Source organism: Coturnix japonica, chromosome Z (assembly GCF_001577835.2).
Source record: "Coturnix japonica isolate 7356 chromosome Z, Coturnix japonica 2.1, whole genome shotgun sequence".
Classification (NCBI taxonomy): domain Eukaryota; kingdom Metazoa; phylum Chordata; class Aves; order Galliformes; family Phasianidae; genus Coturnix; species Coturnix japonica.
The window spans coordinates 48,621,019-48,638,759 of NC_029547.1; the positions used below are offsets into that span (position 1 = coordinate 48,621,019).

Below are 17,741 nucleotides of genomic sequence, written 5' to 3' on the forward strand. Positions count from 1 at the left end.
GTGCCTAGCTTGCTGAAATGCCCTTACAAGGTCAGTCATGTAAGTTGGCTGATGTATTCCTACCTCTCCAAGACCATGGCTTTGGTACACAGGCTACTAAAAACTTACTTGGTCAAGTGTGGTCTGAGAAACAGAGTAGTCTTCTATGTGGAGCCTCTTTTTGTTCTGGGAGAGAACACTGAATATTCTAGCCAGTGAAGACTGTGAAGACGGAAGTTGGTACTGCAGCATATTGCGATGCTTCTCCTTCAGGACACTTCCAGGAAAGGCATGCCCAAAGAATTCCTCAACTGGCTTCAGGTCTGGGTTTCCCCCTGCAATTCGCACCACTATGGTATAACCATCTCCAAACCTGTACAAAAGAAGGCCAGCAGAGGAGTTCATGTGAGTGGCTCTGGAACAAGATGTACAGCTTAGAATTCAGCAGTTTTTCCCATAGCCAGAAAAGCATTGGGAATGCTGCATGAGGGATTAAGTCTGACCATATCTCTAAAAATGCATACAGCTCTGTGATGTAAGTGATAACAAAATAGCTACCTGTTTTTTAGATGCTGGACGCTGCCCAGACACCTGAATCGCCCATTGACCATTATTGCCATTCGAGTGCACAGCGCTTCACACTCTTCCATGCTGTAGAAAGAATTAAGTTCCTTAGCACTGCAAGAAGTACTGGAGGGCAGAGCAGCTGAGCCAAGCTTTGCATCCAGACCCAGCAGATGCAACAGCTGCAGTGTGATACAACAGGGTTGATACTTGCCTGTGAGACGTAAGCACTACTGATCTCCCCTCTTTGATAACACTCAGAGCACAGTTCCACAAGAAACGGCGTGCTTTGGGATCCATCCCTGTTGTTGGCTCATCCTGCAAAATACGTACAAAAAATAGGATATTCCATGCTACTGACAAATACCTCATCTCTGAAATGACCTGGCCATGTTCTTTATGCACATTGGAATAGATGAAAATAAGCAATTTTGATGCATTTTTTAAAATGGGAAAACAAATTATGCTCAAAAGCATGTTTGCTAATGTAAACTTTGAAGAACTGAGAAGCACTGTTTATTTTGCAATTATAACATATTGAAAAAGCCAGTTCTAAAACAAGTTAAACTCAGTTCAGGTTTAAATTGAGCTAGGAAATGCTGGAGGGCCATAATGTTTTGCATGCATAGAAGTATTTGCAGCAGTCAGTGGTGAAGATGCTTAAACTGTTGCTAGTTTGGCATCATGTCTGAGATCTCCACTTCTCCACTGATTTTTCACGAACAGAAACCATGAGACACATTACAGTTTGAGTCCACGTTCAAATAGGTACAAACAGGCCTAAATAAAGATTCCCTGTGTTCTTTGCTTCTATTTAGGTGACTGATTACATTTTTAGATTTTGTTGGTCACAAAATAGTCAGTCTTCATCTGAGCCCAATTTTTCTGCTTTCAGAGGAAAATGAGTTAATGAGTTACAGTTGCAAACTCACCAGGAATACCACAGGTGGCCCTCCAATGAGGGCTATTGCTGTGGAGAGCTTGCGCCTGTTCCCTCCACTGTAGTTGCCTGCATATTTTTCTCCATATTTCACAAGGCCCAGTTTCCGAATTGCCCATTCGCCAACCTACAAGAGACAGTACAATATCTTCATGAATCAATCACAACAACATCTACACACTGAGGTTTTCCTTACAAGCTCTGATTTAAGATGATTTTTCAGAAGGGCCAGTGACCCAATGCTTTACTCTGGCATAGCTCTAGGTTTTGAAGATCAAGGTGTATAAATAGCAGCCCCTGAGAGCCCAGACAATCAGACAGCTGCAGCTTAGTTAGCACAAATTCATGGAATCACAGAATGTCTGAGTTGGAAGGGACCCACAGAGATCACTGAATTCAACTCCTGGCCTCCCAGGATCACACAAAACCCAAACCCTATGTGTGAGGGTGGCATCCAAACACTCCTGGAACTACTGCAGCTTGGGGCCAGCCCACTGCCCTGGGCAGACTGTGCCAGGGCCACAAGTGACCAAGTAGTTCAGCACCAGTCTAGCCCTACCGACTACTGGTGTAGTCGTCTTAGTAGTACATGCTTTATCCAGCTTTTTAGTTGCTATGGGCTTGCAGCAGGGACACCATCTCTCCTGACATGCAGCTACTGGCACTGCTGTACATTTCAGCCCTTCAGTCAGATTGGGAGGATCTGGATCATTACTCAGAAGTACTTACACCACAAGACACTTTTTGCATTAAGGGCTAAAAAGTGTTTAAGCAAAGAGATTCAATTACTATTTGCACCAGAACCAGAACCAGGTCCCTGTGCTCAGAGCACAGAACAGAGGAACCTGCCTGTAAACCTTGAAGGAGCTTGCAGTTTTCACTTGCCACTGCTCTCAGAGCTGTGTGGGCATACTTTGAACTTGGATCTGGAAACAGTTCTACAGAACCCAAGACACAAATGGTGAAAGCTGCTGCCAGCCCAAGGAACTGATATTGAAAAGTGCACTGTATGCTACTGTAAAACTGTTATTAATTGACTAAACACTGTTAGCATAAGCCTATCTGTGAATGCTGAAACAGGAGCAATTTAATGATACAATGTGAGTGTGATCACTCAGAAAGAAGCAGACCACTATACTGTGGGATACAAGCATGGAAGCAGCAACAGCTTGTCACTGGGGTATTCCTTTGGTGTTTCACTTACCTTGCAAACTTCTTTCTCGGGAACACCTCTGAGGAGTGCAAAGAACTCCAAGTGTTCTCGCCCTGTCAGCAGTTCATTAACAGCATCAAACTGCGGACAGTAGCCCATGTTCTGATGAACTTCTTGGATGTTCGACAGGATACTGTAAAATAAGAACATAATTAGTTATGGTTTTCCAAGTACACAACATTTAGATGATAAAAAGAGGAAGGTGAATCAGTGGGTCTGGAATCATTGGACTAATAGCGATTCCTAAAAGTCTGTCTTTGTCAAACTCTTTTTATAAATATGTAATTGAAACATGGTAGGGTAGGTATTCAGAATTGACTATCAGATTAAATCCACTTTGATAAAAGGCTGTGGTACTTAGTAGAGTCAGCAAAAGGCTGAGGCCCAAGAGTTGAGATAGGAAAAAGTGGGGTAGCATTTAGATTTGTTTTAAGTGGAACAAAGATCAAGAAAGATGAAGGAGAAAGCAGCAAAGGTTCTTCTTTAGGATAAAGCAGTGAAAGATGTATTGTCCTTTACCTGTTTCCTTTGAGGAAAGCTTCTCCTCCTGTCACATCTGTATCACCAGTTAGCATCTTGAAAGTGGATGACTTGCCAGCACCATTTACTCCTAGAAGTCCAAAGCACTGTGGATATAAAACAGCAAATGAGCACTGAGAACAGGAGCCAGTCCTATAGTATTCATCACTGAGAATACTGAAGGCAACAACCTTGAAGTCAGTGCATTTTCTGAATAAACTGGACTTTCATTTTAAGCGTAAATTCTTCAGGCTTGGAAAAAGCATCAACTATAGCATTACCTTGGTGCAGTGTCAGCATAGCATGTCTGTGCTAAACTTTTAGAGTGCCATAGTTTGACCTCTCATCCTAAAGGTTGCAGAGTTCTCTACCATCTTCAAAGGCAGAGAGAGATTGAGACATAAACTGCTTCCACTTCCAGGTTATTCGCTTCTGTGTGATCTAAACACCACCTGCTTCTAATTTCACTCTACTCTGTGTTGTGTGTTGCTCTTAGGCAGTTCAAAAACATGGAAGCAGTAAGAATGACAAAACAAGCTTACCTCTCCAGGAGGGATTCCAACACATATCCTGTCAACTGCTGGCTTTCGTTTCATTCTGTAAATCTGAAACCATAAAAAAAAAAAAAAAACAGTGTGAGAATTATAGTTAGATCCACACTAATAAAATTCTCCCCTTTTGATTCCATCAGGCTTTTCTTAATAAGACTCCTGGTGAAGTGCACAGTTTTGCATAAATGGTCTTAGAAATGCAAAACTTTTCTGTTACCTTGGTCAGCTCCTTGATTTCCAGTATGTCACTCTGTCCTCCTCCACTTATTATTCTCTGCCTTTCTCTGTTTACATCTTCATCTTCATCATTCACAGGGGGTAACTTGGCATAGACAGGCCTGTAGAGAGCAACATGGTAAAGCCTTGACAGAAGATGACGGAGCTTAACTCTTCTCCCCACTTCATGGCAAACAACAAAGAAAACTTTACCTGCCTGCAGTGGGAAAGTGAAGCAGACAACCTACCTGGGTTTGATGAAGAATCTGTACTGGATGAGCACAGTAATGAGGAAGAAGACTACACCCTCCACTGCCATGGCAAACAGGTTCCTTCCCACCAGGTCCCATGACAGAGGGGACACAAAACGATTCTCACCTGCCAAGATGAGAAGATGACCACAGTCACTTTTCCAGAGCAATGGGAGACTGCTATCATTTCTTCCTTTATAGCTCACCAATTCAGTCAGAGGGAGAAATGAGAGCAGTCACCTAGGGGAGACTGGGGACAAGCTATACAACTTGTGACTGCGTACACATCTCTTGCTGTAGCAAAGTTGGGCTTGAGCATGTTCTCTTATGAGAAGCTGACTGGACACTAAGAATTTTGTCTACCAAAGAAGATCCAGCCCACATTCTCAAGAAGCACAAGGCAACTGAATCACACCTCTCTTCTGCATTCCAGAGAAAAAAAGAAACCAGCTCTATAGAATCTTAGCCACTCCTTCCACTTAGCCTCATGATCTTCCCCCCATGCATCTGGACTCTAATAACTCAAAGTTTTGGGATCTATGGGCCTGATTTCTTTGGCATTTGAAACAGCCTGAAGAGGACAGCTAAGGATACCTGCCAGCTCTGTTAAGATCTGTGTTGCAAACTGTGTACTCTGAACTCCTGAAAAGTCAGAAGAACAAAGGGTGTTAATCCAGAGCAGGCTCACACAATTTCACTTACCAAACCTCTCCAGAGCATCAGCCATGGCCTGATTTTTCACCATATCAATAAGACCCCGTCCCAGGCAGAAGTGAGGGAAGATGAGAAAGACAGACTTTAGGATGTCATTGATGTTGTTCAGCTTCTGTTAAGACAAAATTAAGTTCCAGTGAGCTGTCTGAGCAGAGAAAAGCCACCACCTGCTGAATGTGATGCCATGTTGTGAATTACCACCTGCAGCCAGCTAGCAGCACTGCAGTCCCACAAAAAATGTGCGATTAGGAATATTCTGCCAAGAAACAATCCCACAGCTCCTCCAGACAGTCAGTGCTCCTGCTTTGTTTGAGATGCTTTTAAAGCTAGCAATCTACACCAAAGGAGAGATTTCTCCAAATGTTCAGTCCAAAAGGCAAGGCCTACAAAAGGCAACATGCAAAAGACTACAGGTTGAGGAGATGGGAAACTTGTGGTTGCACAGACTGGTTATCTCAGTGGCTGTAGGTAGCCCCTCTATAGCCAATAATGGATGCTGTAATCCTTTTCCAGCTGACTTAGTTCATAGATCACACTGACAAGAGAATCACAGAATTGTAGGGGTTGGAAGTGACCTCTGGAGATCATTAAGTCCAACCTCCTGCTAAAGCAGGTTCCCTACAATAGGTCACATGGGAAAGCATCCAGATGGGTTTTGAATATCTTCAGAGAAAAAGACTTCACAGCCTCTCTGGGCAGCTTTCTCCTGTGTTCTGTCACCCTGAGAATAAAGTTCCTTTTCATGTTCATATGGAACTTCCTGTGTTCCATTTTTTGCACGCTGCCCCTTGTCCTGAAGAGAGGTTACTTTACTGTTCTTCCAGGCACTTATCTTCAAGAAAGTGCATGTTTCAGCTGAGATAAAATACATCTTATAACAAAAGGGATCACCACCAAAGATGGCTGCCTCATGCCCACAGGCAGGTGGTGCAATCAACAAGTTAATCCCACAGGGCTCCCTCAGAGGTACTTCCCACTAACATGTGCCGAACAGGGCCTGCTTAGGCACCTTGTGTTACATGTGGGCATGAGGGACAATTGGACCTTCCCCAATAGGCATCTGGCTTTGGAAAAGCTGAAGTGAAATCCGAAAGTTTCCAGTACAGTCAGTGATATATTTATCTCTGAAAGCAAAACAGAGGACAACAGAGTGCTTGAAATGCCCTGCAGTAGATAGAAACTGCCCCTTGTGAAGAATGCGCAAAAAATTAAAATCAAACATGTTTAAACACATTTAAAACACTGCAGCAAGGGTTACAAGCTGGGAGTTTGTCAGGGCAACATGGCAACAATGTGGAATTAGAATGTATCAGCACAAGTCAGTGAAGAGTTTCTAGGAAGACTTACATTGTTGGTGAAGAGCTCCAGGACAAAGGTGGCCACGCTACCATTGATGCCAATGAAGAGGTTCACACTGGTCAGCACAACATATGCTGTGCTGGGGATTTTGAACACGAAGGAGGCTGGATACATGAGAGGAGTAATAGACCAACTGCAAGATGAAAGGCAACAACATCAGGTAAGAAACTTCTGAACTTAAGAGTCTCTAATCATCCTGCAGAAGAGAGATACCTTACCCATAGAGAAGCAGAAGAAGAGCAAGTACAGGCAGGTTGGAAGAAGATACATAGGACTTCTGTTGGAAGCAGATGAAGATGATGATGACAAGTGTGGCTGGAACAATGTAGTTGCACTGGAAGGTGAAAAATACAGCTTTAGATTCATTTCTAGATGACGAAAAACTAATGCATCTTCCTGCTCTGAACCAACATTTTTCAACATCCTTGAGTGTTCCCAAGTCTACTTGCAAGGGGAAATTCATAGCAGAATTACATGTGTAAGCAACAGCATGGTATACAAGATTCACACTTCTTGGTCCTCTATAAGTAACTGGTAAGACAGGTTTTGGACATTTCAGATTGAAAAGCCTGCTTTGAATGAGCAGAGCAAGGAGTTATGCAAGCCAACGTTCTGGGGCAAATATTTTCAAGTGGCATTAAAAATGGAGTTTATGGTTGCCCACCCTCAGTCCAGTGTTTTTTGTCCCATCTACATGAACTACTGCCCAAGAGAGCAAAGGTAGAAGTCAAAGGCACAACAGTTGTTACATGATGAATTAATGTAGTACCCAATAGCCGTAGCTATGCTTTTCGTTTCAGTGGACACCCTGCAAACACACGATGGAGAACAGGTTAAAACAGCCATGGAGTTTAGACTAGCCCTTACCATATCCCAGACAAAGTTAGCCAGCCAGTAGATCACAGGCTTCACACCACTGACGAACTGCAAGTGCTTAGCCTTGCTGACACGTTCCTGGATAAGGAACACCACAAAGCTGGCAGGAACAAAGGACATGGCAAAGATCACACAGATGGAGACTAGGACATCCACAGACGTGGTCATCCTAGACAAAAAGAATGAAAGCAAAGTGTTTGTATGCTGGTACTGTGTCCCTCAAGACAAAATGAGGCAGTTCATGTGGACAATATGGAAACTGATTCTCCTTTTGCTGTTCTTGTTTTGCAATGGTTAAGGACGGCCACATCAGGCCATATCAACTACAGGGCTACTCTCTATCTGTACAATCAAGACAACACACAAAGCCTGTAAGTGTCTCAAAAACAGCCCCACAGCCTGCACAATGTTTGGTCACTTCAACACAGCATTCCTTCTCCTTTCCTCACCATTGTCCTATCTAACTTTGTATCCCACACAACGTATTTACTAGGGTTGGGATTTGTTGTTGTTGTTTCGTTTTAAAGTTCAAAGGTGTCTCTGTCAACAGCCATACTGTGCTGAAAAACCTGAAGAATGTATCTGCACACAGTTTATGAGTTCTGGTTGACACTGTAATAGTAATAAACTTGTCAGAATCTCAGTAATTTGGACTAAGACCCCAAGGCTGAGAGAGTGAGCAAAACTAAACAGGACCTATCAATCTCAGTCAAATGGTGGTACTGTGGGACAAAAAGAATGACCATATCCATGGTGAGTCAAGGATGGGCCAGGTCACACTGTTGTAATTCTCCAAGAAGCAGAAAATGAGAGAATTTTGTTTCTTTTCAAAAATTTCAGTTTGAGGTATTCAGACACAGAAAACTTGCACGGCACCGAGAAACACAGAACTACATTCATACAAAAAAGATATTCCTTTTCACTCTGTGACACCTGGCTGCCTACAGACTCTTTGAGAGAAACTACTGCAGCTTTGTGAACACAGCAGCATGGGAAACAGTGATGACACGCTATTTGACACAGCTGATTAAGTTTACACAGGCTACATAATAAGAGTAAGCAACTTCTGTATCCCTTACATAACTAGTGCTGACTCTTATGTTCGAGTAGTAAGGAGTTAAACTAGAATCAAAAAGTAGTGCTGGTTTATGAGCAAGTGCTCAATAGCGCATGCTGCAGCTTGTCCAGACTACAGACATTAAGGCCAACATGGTAGAATCTCAGTGCCACCACCTACTGACTGCCCATCAACGACCCAACAGCATTTCTTGAGTCGCCAGTTTCCAGTAATCACCAGCTGATTATCCCAAACCCAACTATGTTCACACTAGGACTTACAGAGCCACTTCAGAGAGCTGTTGCTTAGTCAAGTTGAGTGGGTGATTGAAGGCAGTGATCCCATAAGCACTAGGGTTTTTGCCCTGCTGCAGGTTGGCCCGAAGAATGGCATTGTTGATCACATTCAGGAAGGAGGCAATGGCATGCCAACCCTTGTTGTTGAACCACACCTGCAAGAGACCACATCAGTGTCAGAAAGGCATCAGGTATATCAGTTTTCCTTCTTGAACTTCCTTTTATCTTTTAACTTCTATCTTGTAATGTTATTTATTTCTCTCTATTTCCAGATACTTTGCTCAGGGACTGGACACACAGTTTGACCAATAACCTTCAGAGGCATTTGGAGGAAGAGTACTCCCCTCGAAACAAAGCTGCCATTCCTGCACATCCTTTTGGACTTTTGACTTCCAGGGAGAAACAGATTTCAGGGAAACTAAGAAGAATCAAATCTTCTCCACTAGCTAATAATTTAAATGTAGAAAGCTCTAGTCTGCACAGTTGTCTGATGCAAACTGCTGAGGCTTTGCTACCTAAAAACAACCCCAGGTTACCAGAGCAGTAAGGATGGCTGACTTACCTTCACATTGTTTTTTGTGTCCAGACCTTTCATGAAACTTGCCAAGCTGTTGAGAAATCGATCTCCAGAACTCCCCTGCAAACAGTAACAAGACAGTTACTTCTTCTTTGATAGTACCTTCCCCGATGTCCCGAACTCTGGGAATCACACTAAGTTTTTCACAGCTTTAACAGTTTTCTTTCCAGTCTGCAGCCAGTATCTTCAAAGGCATCAGTGGTAAGAAGGCTAAGAAAGCATAGCTTTCTTCCTCCCCAGTACCCTTCTGCAATCCCACCAAGTCAGCCGTAGGTCTGGTGGTTTTTGTTGTTGTTGTTTTGTTTTTTTTCCTGCCCCAGTGACAAATATTAACCAGGGCTGCAGGCAAACTCCAGAGACAGTGGAGTTTAGAGGTAGTCTCAGAAGAAAGCAGTGTCCCAGATTATCTTCTAAGCCAGGACAGACTCAGCACAGAAGCACTGAAGTGAGGTTTTAAAAGAGCTAGCAACAACTTGTTAATTCCCTTGAGACAGCCCTCCCTGTCCTGCCAAAAAACACTTGGAAGGTTATTGTTTCTTCCATTGGCTTGCAGCTGGTGTCGGGGAGAACCTGTTTTTTAAAAGGAAAGTTTGTGCAAGTGTCAGACAAGTGTGGTTCTTCTGAGCATTCAGCTGCCCTCAAACACTCAGCTCCGAAAATCTCCAGGAGGGGAGAAGCCACTGGAAAACTAACATACACACTCTTCTCCTCTTACAGCTTCTAAGTCATCTCCCAAGTAACAGAATTCTGTCATGAGAGCAATCTGGATTTAAGGAAATAGCAGCTCACCTGTGCTAGCTCCAAGATCCTCTTCACCTGTTTAATGGCATCACTGACTTCATTGCTTGGAGGAAGCACATGGGAACTTCTGGCTCCCAAGGAAAAGCCTCCATACCTACGAGTACAGATAGAGAGTGAAGCACAGACCAAACTGCATGCTCAGTTCCATAAAAGACCACTTTTCCCTTCTATTTGTCTTCCATGTTTGCACCATAACTGAGGCAAATGTCTCCACTCTTACAAAAAACAGAAAGTATGATCTTTCCACACTGCTGTTTAGCCCTTCTGCCTCCTGATTCTTATTTCAGAGGTTAAATACTCAGCTTATGACTACAGTGCTCTCAGTCTGCAATGAAATAGATAGCCTTGATTGAACACAGCTGTCCTGCTGCCTGTGCAGGCAAAGCAAGGCATCTGCCTGCCTCCCTTGGTTGGAAAAACAGCATCTCCTGTGGGAGAGTAATGCTATTGCAAATCTTTTCAAGCCAGCACTGCTCTCCACATGAGGCAGTGGGATTTTCAGCAGCGTTCCCTGGGGTTGTTCTTCCAGTTTATCCTTAACAGTACACCGTGGACACTGAGCAGTTGAGAGCCACATATAATAAACTATGAAGTGGAGTAAGTCTGTCTTAAACACACTATTGGTGGACATAAACAAATTAGAGAAAAGGCAGTAACTCACCTGAACTCATTCACCCAGATTTTATTCTTTAAGCTGTCAAGAGAGAAAAGAAAGCAGATGTGTTATGGATAGAAAAAGAGACAACTGCTACTAGTGCTTCAGGAACAATCAGGGAAAAGAGTGCAGCACTTCCTCACATCTGGCACATCCCTTTAAGGTCCCTTCCCACCCAAACCTTTCTATCACTCTATGTCCCACCACTTGTCTCAGGTATGCATCCAGACTTAACTAACACTCTGCCTGAAAGACTCAAAACATGCCCACCTCTGCTCCCCAGAGCTGCCATGTCATCACTATAAAGCAGGAACACTTGAACAATGCATACATCAGAACAGTTTGAGCTGAGATCTGTCCCACTGCTGAAAAGTATGCGCTGTCCAGGCCTATTTGAGTTATGCAGCATGCTATTAACAGCAAGCTGTATCTGGTGCAGATGTAAGAGACGGGGTGTGTTTATCAGTTACCTTTTCCCAATGATCTGCGCGTAGGTCTTCACTAGATAGTCAGATATATTGCGACCTGTCAGATTCTGGAGGATGTCAGCAGTGTCTTGTTCTCGCTAGTGTCATCAAGAAAGAGAGATGAGTAGCCATTAGAAAATGCAGCCACCAAATCAGATAGACTGTGCTCAGTGCTGCACACAGCAACCAGACCCAGCCATTCTACTCTCCAGGACCACCTCTCACTTCAGGACCACGAACTTCCATCCTACCTGTGGGGGTGGCAGCCCGCCTGCACCAGGGGGACACACAGGCAGCATCTTCTTGATCTTCTCATTGCTGCACTCACAAGATGGAGAAGGGTTCTCCATGCTCCAGTTGCCTCTCAAGATTTCTAGGACTGAGTCTGGGACTGAAGCAGTGGTCCATTCCTTCTGTCCCACAGTGCAAGGAGTGTCTCTGTGTTAAGACAGAAGCAGGGCAAATGCACTTTTAGAAACAACAGTGGTGGCTTTTGCTTCACAGTAATTTAAGTAACACATGCCACTGTACTCAGGACAAGAAGCAGGGTGCAGGACAAAGGGAGATTGTCATCACTGAAACAAACAGCTCAGAACAAAAGAACAGGTTCTAAGATGGTAGTGTTAAAGTGATTGAGTCTGCCCAATACTGAGTTGTACTGGATACTCTCCTCATTAATCTCACAGCAAACAGAGTGCTTTACTTCCATCAGTCCCAGCACATGTTGCATTCAGAGCTCAGAGAAGATCACAGCAGACAGCTGCTTCTTGGATGCCTCTCTGCCCCAGGGGCATCAAAACATAGCTCTCCCTCTAGGCAGTGTCAGAGGGTCGGTGATTTGTAGCCTCCTCCTAGAACCCACAGCCAAGTAAGTCTGCCCTTGTGCCTGCTTTGAAAATAACAAATTACTTCTCCATAACTGGTCAGTGTTTAGGGCATGGGCTTCCAACCCCCTTCCTCACTGTCCTATGATGATGAACTGCAATTCTTCCGGCCTAAGAACAGACTGTCCCAGACTGTATACTCTATCTGCACAAGCAACCCAGACCTTCAGTTATTTGCCCAAGGCCATGCAGCAAGACAGTGTCAGAGATTGGAAACACTGCAAGTGCTGTTGGCTCTCCACGCTGTCTGCTGGCATTTGTGGAGGTGTTAATCAGGGTTTCTAGTGCAGTCAGAAATAGGACTGTCAAAAGCACACAGCAACACTACTAGGTCCTATTCTTCATTCAGAACCAAACAGTAATTTGAGGGAGAGATTATCATCTTTGTTCCATCTCTGTCAGTGAGGACTTGCACTCATATCTCACTCTCTTGCCATATTAAGTGCCAGCAACTTTCCCAAAGGTCCCAAATAGAAAAAAAAAAAAAGGGGGGGGGGGGGGGGAGGGGGGAACACAAATACAGGCCTTTTGGTTTAAATTCTGCCCTGGATATGCTTAAGTATCAAACCCTGAAGCTGGCTTAATCTACTGAAAGACCAAAAGCCAAGTCTGGGCTTCTCCTTTGCAGCACTGAGTTCTACTTACGGGATGGAGTGTCCTTGCATACAGCGTGTTCCAAAGCCAGGTTTATTGAGAAGGGCATCCAAAAGCTTCTGAGTGCCTGCATCTTCTGGAGCATCATTACTAAGGGTACAGCAGAGAAATGTCACCAGGTAAGTGGCATAACAGGCATTCATCAAAAACAGCAACAGAGCAAAGCTGAGAACACAGTAAAAAACCTCAGGAAAAGAACATGGGTAGAAACTGAAGTATGAAAAACACTTCATCTATGAGCACTCGTCTTTGCTTTTTGAGTGCACAGTATCATCAGACTCACAGCACCATACAGAAATTGAAATGGCCTTGCTAGTATTAGGTCAGTCATTTAAAGGTTTAAGAATAGTACAATGCCTTTAAAATGTACTTCTGTGTTTAATGCAGAAAGAAAGTTTAAACAATTAGATGAGGAATTCAGTACTCAGTAACTCAATTCAGCAGAAGAGAAAAGAATTTAAGGATTTAGCATTATTTCTCAGCCACAAGGAACATACCTAATAAAAGTATACTGCTCATTGTACATCCAGGGCTGTAATTCCAGGCTGGGATACTTCCCAAAGGGAGGAACAATCAGGCTGAACATGAGAGCAATACACACAAAGACAGCTGGCAGCACAATCTGAAATAACAAGGAGAGAGTGAGCCTTTTTTATTAAGGTGAACATTCCAGAGGCATCATCAGCTTCAAGCAAGTCAATGGCTCAAGACTTATCCAGCATCCAAATATAGTCTTTGTTACAGGACTAGCGGGAATGCCCCCAAGTTGAGCTAGGGGAGGTTCACATTGGATGTCAGGAAATGTTTAATCTCTGTAAGTGCATTCAGGCACTGGAATGAGCTGCCCAGTTTGGTAGCCAAGTCACTGTGTCGCTGGAGGTGTTTCAGAAACATTTAGATGTTGTAATAACAGATATGGATTAGTGGGGAAATACTGGTGATAGATGGATGGTTGGACTGGATGATCTCATAAGACTTTTCCAACCCTGGTGATTCTGTGACTTACCAAGGCATCTCTAGACACCAAGGCAAGGCTTATCTTCAGCTCTGAACAACTCGGCCTCCACATGCTTTGGATCTGAACCTTACCTGCAACTTTCCCATGCAAGAATAGCTTGCAACCATTTGGTTATAAAGTTTTCACTTGCACAAGCCCCTTTTTGCTCAGATATGTCAGTGCAGACCAGTTTTGGTGATGGATTCTCTTTCTGCTTTCTTTCTTTCTGCTTTCAACCCTTAGCAAAGCATGTGGTTCAGAGCTGTCCTTTATGAGGGAACTTTAAACATGTTGGATGATCTTACCTGAGCAAAGAAGCCCTTCCGGCTCCTCTTGGCAATAAGCAGCCTCTTCCACAACAGAGCCACGAACTGTTGCTGGGAGAGCTTCCAGCCCTTCATCTGGTAGGAGCCTTTCCCATCCATGCCACTGAGAAGGTCAGTCTCTCTGGATTCTGCTAGCAAGAAGCAAGAAAGAACTCTTACACACAAGCCCACAGAGATATTCCCTCAGCACTTCTGTGCCAAATTAACAAGGTAAAGGCTGGACCAACTACTCTCACTTATCAAAAAAAGAGAGCAACAAGCAGAGAAAGCAACAGAAGTTCACAGAACGGCATTTACATCTTTATCTCTCTGAGTCTTAACAGGAAGATGGAGCAGGCACTGCTGGATACTGCATTACCCATGATTTCTGAAGGTAAGTAAACCACTATTCCTTTGGCACTCTCAGCCTTGTAATCTGCACTAACTGTAATGTGAAAGAGTGTTCACACGAAGAAAACAGGCTTCAGAACTAGCAATACCTGGATCAATGTCTGAATCATTAGGGTCAAATGCATCATCTTCTGTAAATGGACGAAGGCAGCTCTGTCTGTCTCCAAATGCACGCCTGTTCCTTCTGGCAGGCAGTGTCCCATCTGAAAATAAAACAGTTATGGTTAGCTGAACTGCTTCAATTTATCTCCAATTAGTACAGGAAAAAGCAAAGCAATATCATTTTCTTTTTACATGACCTTCCATCTGTGGACTGAGAAGCAGAGTTGGAATGATTCCAGTCCAGGAAAAGCTAAAACCATGACTGCTACTCTACGAGCTCACATGATTTATGCATCAGTTTTCACATTCTGTCCTAGAGGCTTCTTCCTGTGCTCTGCACATGTATTTATTTATTTTTATTTAGCCACAGAAACCTGAGGCTGCTCTCACTCAAGGAAAATACTCAATACACATGCAACACCAATTACAGTTTTCTAGCATTAGTTTTTCAGGAGATGCTGCAAGAGTACTGAGCTACTCTGAGACAAGAGAAAGTCAGACAGTGCTGCAGTTTGGCTCTATCAATAATTTTTCTTACTCTTCAGAGTAGATGGTGTCACTCAAGTTCACAATACACTCAAATACTAGAAACTGTCCAGGTGAGCAGGCAGAAAGCAACAGTACACAAACACAGTGAAAACATACTAAGAACAGTTGGTTTAGGTCATGAAAAAATCTCACTGCACAAGAGTTCCAATTCAGCCACAAATAGGAACTATCACCAAAGCATATGTCACTGTATAGCTGGGCACACCTCCATATGTAAAGGTCACTCACCCCTCCAAAGGTGAGGCCAGGAACACTCCTCATTTGATATACCCATTAGATTCTTTCCTGCCCAGGGAGCTAAAGCCTGCGTTGAAACTGTACCCCTGAAATTTCTAGACTTTGTCAGCCATGCGCTTAAACAAGTGACAGTGTTCTCTCCCTTAAGTTTCCTTCAACACCATAGGAAACAACAGCACTCACCTGATGTTTCTGCATCCACACCACTATCATCAGCCACTTTGAGGAAGATCTGAAAGACCACAATAAGTGTCAGTTAAAATTAGAAGGGAAGAAATACTGCAATGACTCCCTCAGGAAATGCCATGAGAGTGCCCAAGATTGATGTGTGCAGCAAGAAAACAGATACAGGGTTTATTCCCTGGGTTACGGGAGCATGAACTTCCTCTCTGGCTTCCAGAAGCATATCCTGAAACCACACAGCAGATGTTTCTCCTTTCCAAAATCAGTTCTCAGTATATCTTAAAAACAAGCTACTTCCTATATCTGGAAGAGACCTTGGTACTAAATTTGTCAGTTAAAACAGTCACAAGTAACAGTCCTACACAGTCCTCTGACAGGGGCCTATGGCCATTCTCTAAAGAACAATCTCTAGTATCAAAAATGCATGCTTTCAGCTAAGTGCAGTACAAAGCACCCCCAAAAATACCTCAAAGGTGTATACATAGTAATTATAAACCAATCTGGGGCTAACCTCTGCATGACATCTCAGTGATGTGCAATTGAATACAAAGGGCCTATGCTTGCCTGTATTATGTGTCCATTTTTTATGCACACACTTCAATGGTGCAGAAGAGAATCTGTTTTGGAGTGGAGCACAGCACAGCCTGCTCCACAACAAAAAGACAAATATATACAGGAAGAAAAGACAGCCTTTTTCTTACTTCTTCCATGATTATTTCTCCCTTGTTCAAGTGAAAAAAAAAAAAGAAACTTTAGCTCACTCACCTCCTCCAAGGTGGTCTCAGAAATGCCATAGCTGGAAATGCCAAGATCAGAAAGACGGTCATCGATTTCATGGAACAGCTCGACAAAAGCTCCCTCTTTAGCAGCTTTGTACGGCAAGACATAGGTTAACTCATGACCAATGTCCTCAACCAGTCTTGCCTCAGGGACGTGTTTTGTAATGAGATTTGAAATAGCAGAGACATCTAGAAGAACCAAAGGAAATGATAATGTTCATCTTTTTATTCTGTACAACATGCAGATAAAAGAGGTCAGTCTGAAAAACCCTGTAAGAAGGAGGTAAAATGGGACAACTATGGAAAGCTGCTTGTTTCTATGAAAAATATGGGTTCTTTTTAACATTCAGCAAAGGCGTGGGTTCAAGCCTGGCTATTATTTTTATTTGAAGAATTCAAGAGATCTTTACAAGCTACTGGCAGTCCTGCAAGTCATACTCATAAGCAGGTGCAGTAACTATGCCATCTTCAATAGTCAAAGTGAACTCAAAGTGACTCACTAGACAAAAGTACAATATTTAAGGATTTAAAATTACTGTGTCCACGATCTTGATAACAAAGCCTCTGTGTTGCTACAATAATTGGACAAAATTAAGGCTGTCGTTACTGGTCAAAGAAAGAACAATGTTAGCACAGGGGACCAAATGTAATACTCTTTTTCCAAGCCTCACCTATTGTCAGGGTGTCACTTTCATGGTCACTGCCAAGGCCAGCATCAGAGCTGCTCTGGGAGACACTGTCATCCTAGTCACAAAAGAGGAGATAACCAGTAAACAATGTTAGTTCAGTTAGGGAATAGGCATGTCTGGATGCTACAATCTTTGTAACTCTAAGCAAATGCTGCAGCATGCTGGATACTCTATAGGAGAGTCTGAATTAAAGGTGATGCATCATTACAAAGGACTAAAATAAGTGCAAGAAGTCACAGCAGTAGGCATAAGTGTTAGAGAGATGAATATTTCATCTATCCTGTCTCTCTCCAAACAGCTTTGGAAACAATTAACTTTGAAATAAACTATAATGGAGACATGCATTCCATGCAAAAGTTTAAGTAGATGTGGTCTGACATAGTACCTATGAAAGCAAGCAAGACTTCTTTTAAAGAATAAGAGATCTCTCTTCAATACATTCTGTTATATAAAATCTTAACTTCTGCTTCCTATAAGTCTAAAATTTCACTCACGAGAGATCAATATAACCAGCAGGAGCTCACTGTACCTTCTTTAGATAGGACACTGTGCTGCTGCTGTTTCGACAGGAGCTCAACGAGGAATCTACATCTTTCTTGACAAGGGTCAAGTAATAGCCTGTCCCCAGCTGATTCTTCAGGAAAAGAGAAGAACCAACGCAGCAGAGCTTGCCATGGGAAATGATGGCAATTCGGTCTCCCAGAATGTCTGCCTCATCCATGTGATGGGTGGAGAGGATGATAGTGCGGCCTGGAAGAAAGAAAAGGAAGACACTACAGTATGTCAACTACACTCATGTTTCCAAGCCAAGAAAGGCCATTTCCATCTGGTTTTTGTCATGAAGTTGAATGGGAGGTTTGTTTTCCAAGTTGTAGCTTGTTTGAACAAGGTTAGTTATATGGGAAAGTGTCACAAC

The 17,741-nt window shown here is 43.2% G+C and overlaps 1 protein-coding gene across 5 annotated transcripts in view; it reads right to left on the reverse strand.

The window, feature by feature from the left end:
* Positions 1 to 17,741, reverse strand: part of ABCA1 (ATP binding cassette subfamily A member 1) — a 93,708-nt gene that overhangs the window by 3,376 nt on the left and 72,591 nt on the right. For 4 of the 5 annotated variants that reach the window (XM_015849592.2, XM_015849594.2, XM_015849595.2 and 1 more), the window contains 27 exons: positions 17,355 to 17,575; positions 16,808 to 16,880; positions 16,123 to 16,325; positions 15,358 to 15,406; positions 14,376 to 14,489; positions 13,876 to 14,027; positions 13,071 to 13,195; positions 12,565 to 12,663; positions 11,287 to 11,473; positions 11,039 to 11,133; positions 10,575 to 10,607; positions 9,902 to 10,007; positions 9,098 to 9,172; positions 8,521 to 8,690; positions 7,174 to 7,351; positions 6,525 to 6,640; positions 6,295 to 6,439; positions 4,936 to 5,059; positions 4,231 to 4,360; positions 3,984 to 4,104; positions 3,758 to 3,820; positions 3,216 to 3,322; positions 2,688 to 2,829; positions 1,476 to 1,610; positions 758 to 861; positions 538 to 630; positions 109 to 352 (listed from right to left, as the gene is read on the reverse strand). In XM_015849592.2, coding sequence (XP_015705078.1) covers positions 109 to 352; positions 538 to 630; positions 758 to 861; positions 1,476 to 1,610; positions 2,688 to 2,829; positions 3,216 to 3,322; positions 3,758 to 3,820; positions 3,984 to 4,104; positions 4,231 to 4,360; positions 4,936 to 5,059; positions 6,295 to 6,439; positions 6,525 to 6,640; positions 7,174 to 7,351; positions 8,521 to 8,690; positions 9,098 to 9,172; positions 9,902 to 10,007; positions 10,575 to 10,607; positions 11,039 to 11,133; positions 11,287 to 11,473; positions 12,565 to 12,663; positions 13,071 to 13,195; positions 13,876 to 14,027; positions 14,376 to 14,489; positions 15,358 to 15,406; positions 16,123 to 16,325; positions 16,808 to 16,880; positions 17,355 to 17,575 — 3,404 coding nt within the window. The remainder of the gene's footprint in view (positions 1 to 108; positions 353 to 537; positions 631 to 757; positions 862 to 1,475; positions 1,611 to 2,687; positions 2,830 to 3,215; positions 3,323 to 3,757; positions 3,821 to 3,983; positions 4,105 to 4,230; positions 4,361 to 4,935; positions 5,060 to 6,294; positions 6,440 to 6,524; positions 6,641 to 7,173; positions 7,352 to 8,520; positions 8,691 to 9,097; positions 9,173 to 9,901; positions 10,008 to 10,574; positions 10,608 to 11,038; positions 11,134 to 11,286; positions 11,474 to 12,564; positions 12,664 to 13,070; positions 13,196 to 13,875; positions 14,028 to 14,375; positions 14,490 to 15,357; positions 15,407 to 16,122; positions 16,326 to 16,807; positions 16,881 to 17,354; positions 17,576 to 17,741) is intronic. The other variant, XM_015849597.2, reaches the window with a different exon arrangement.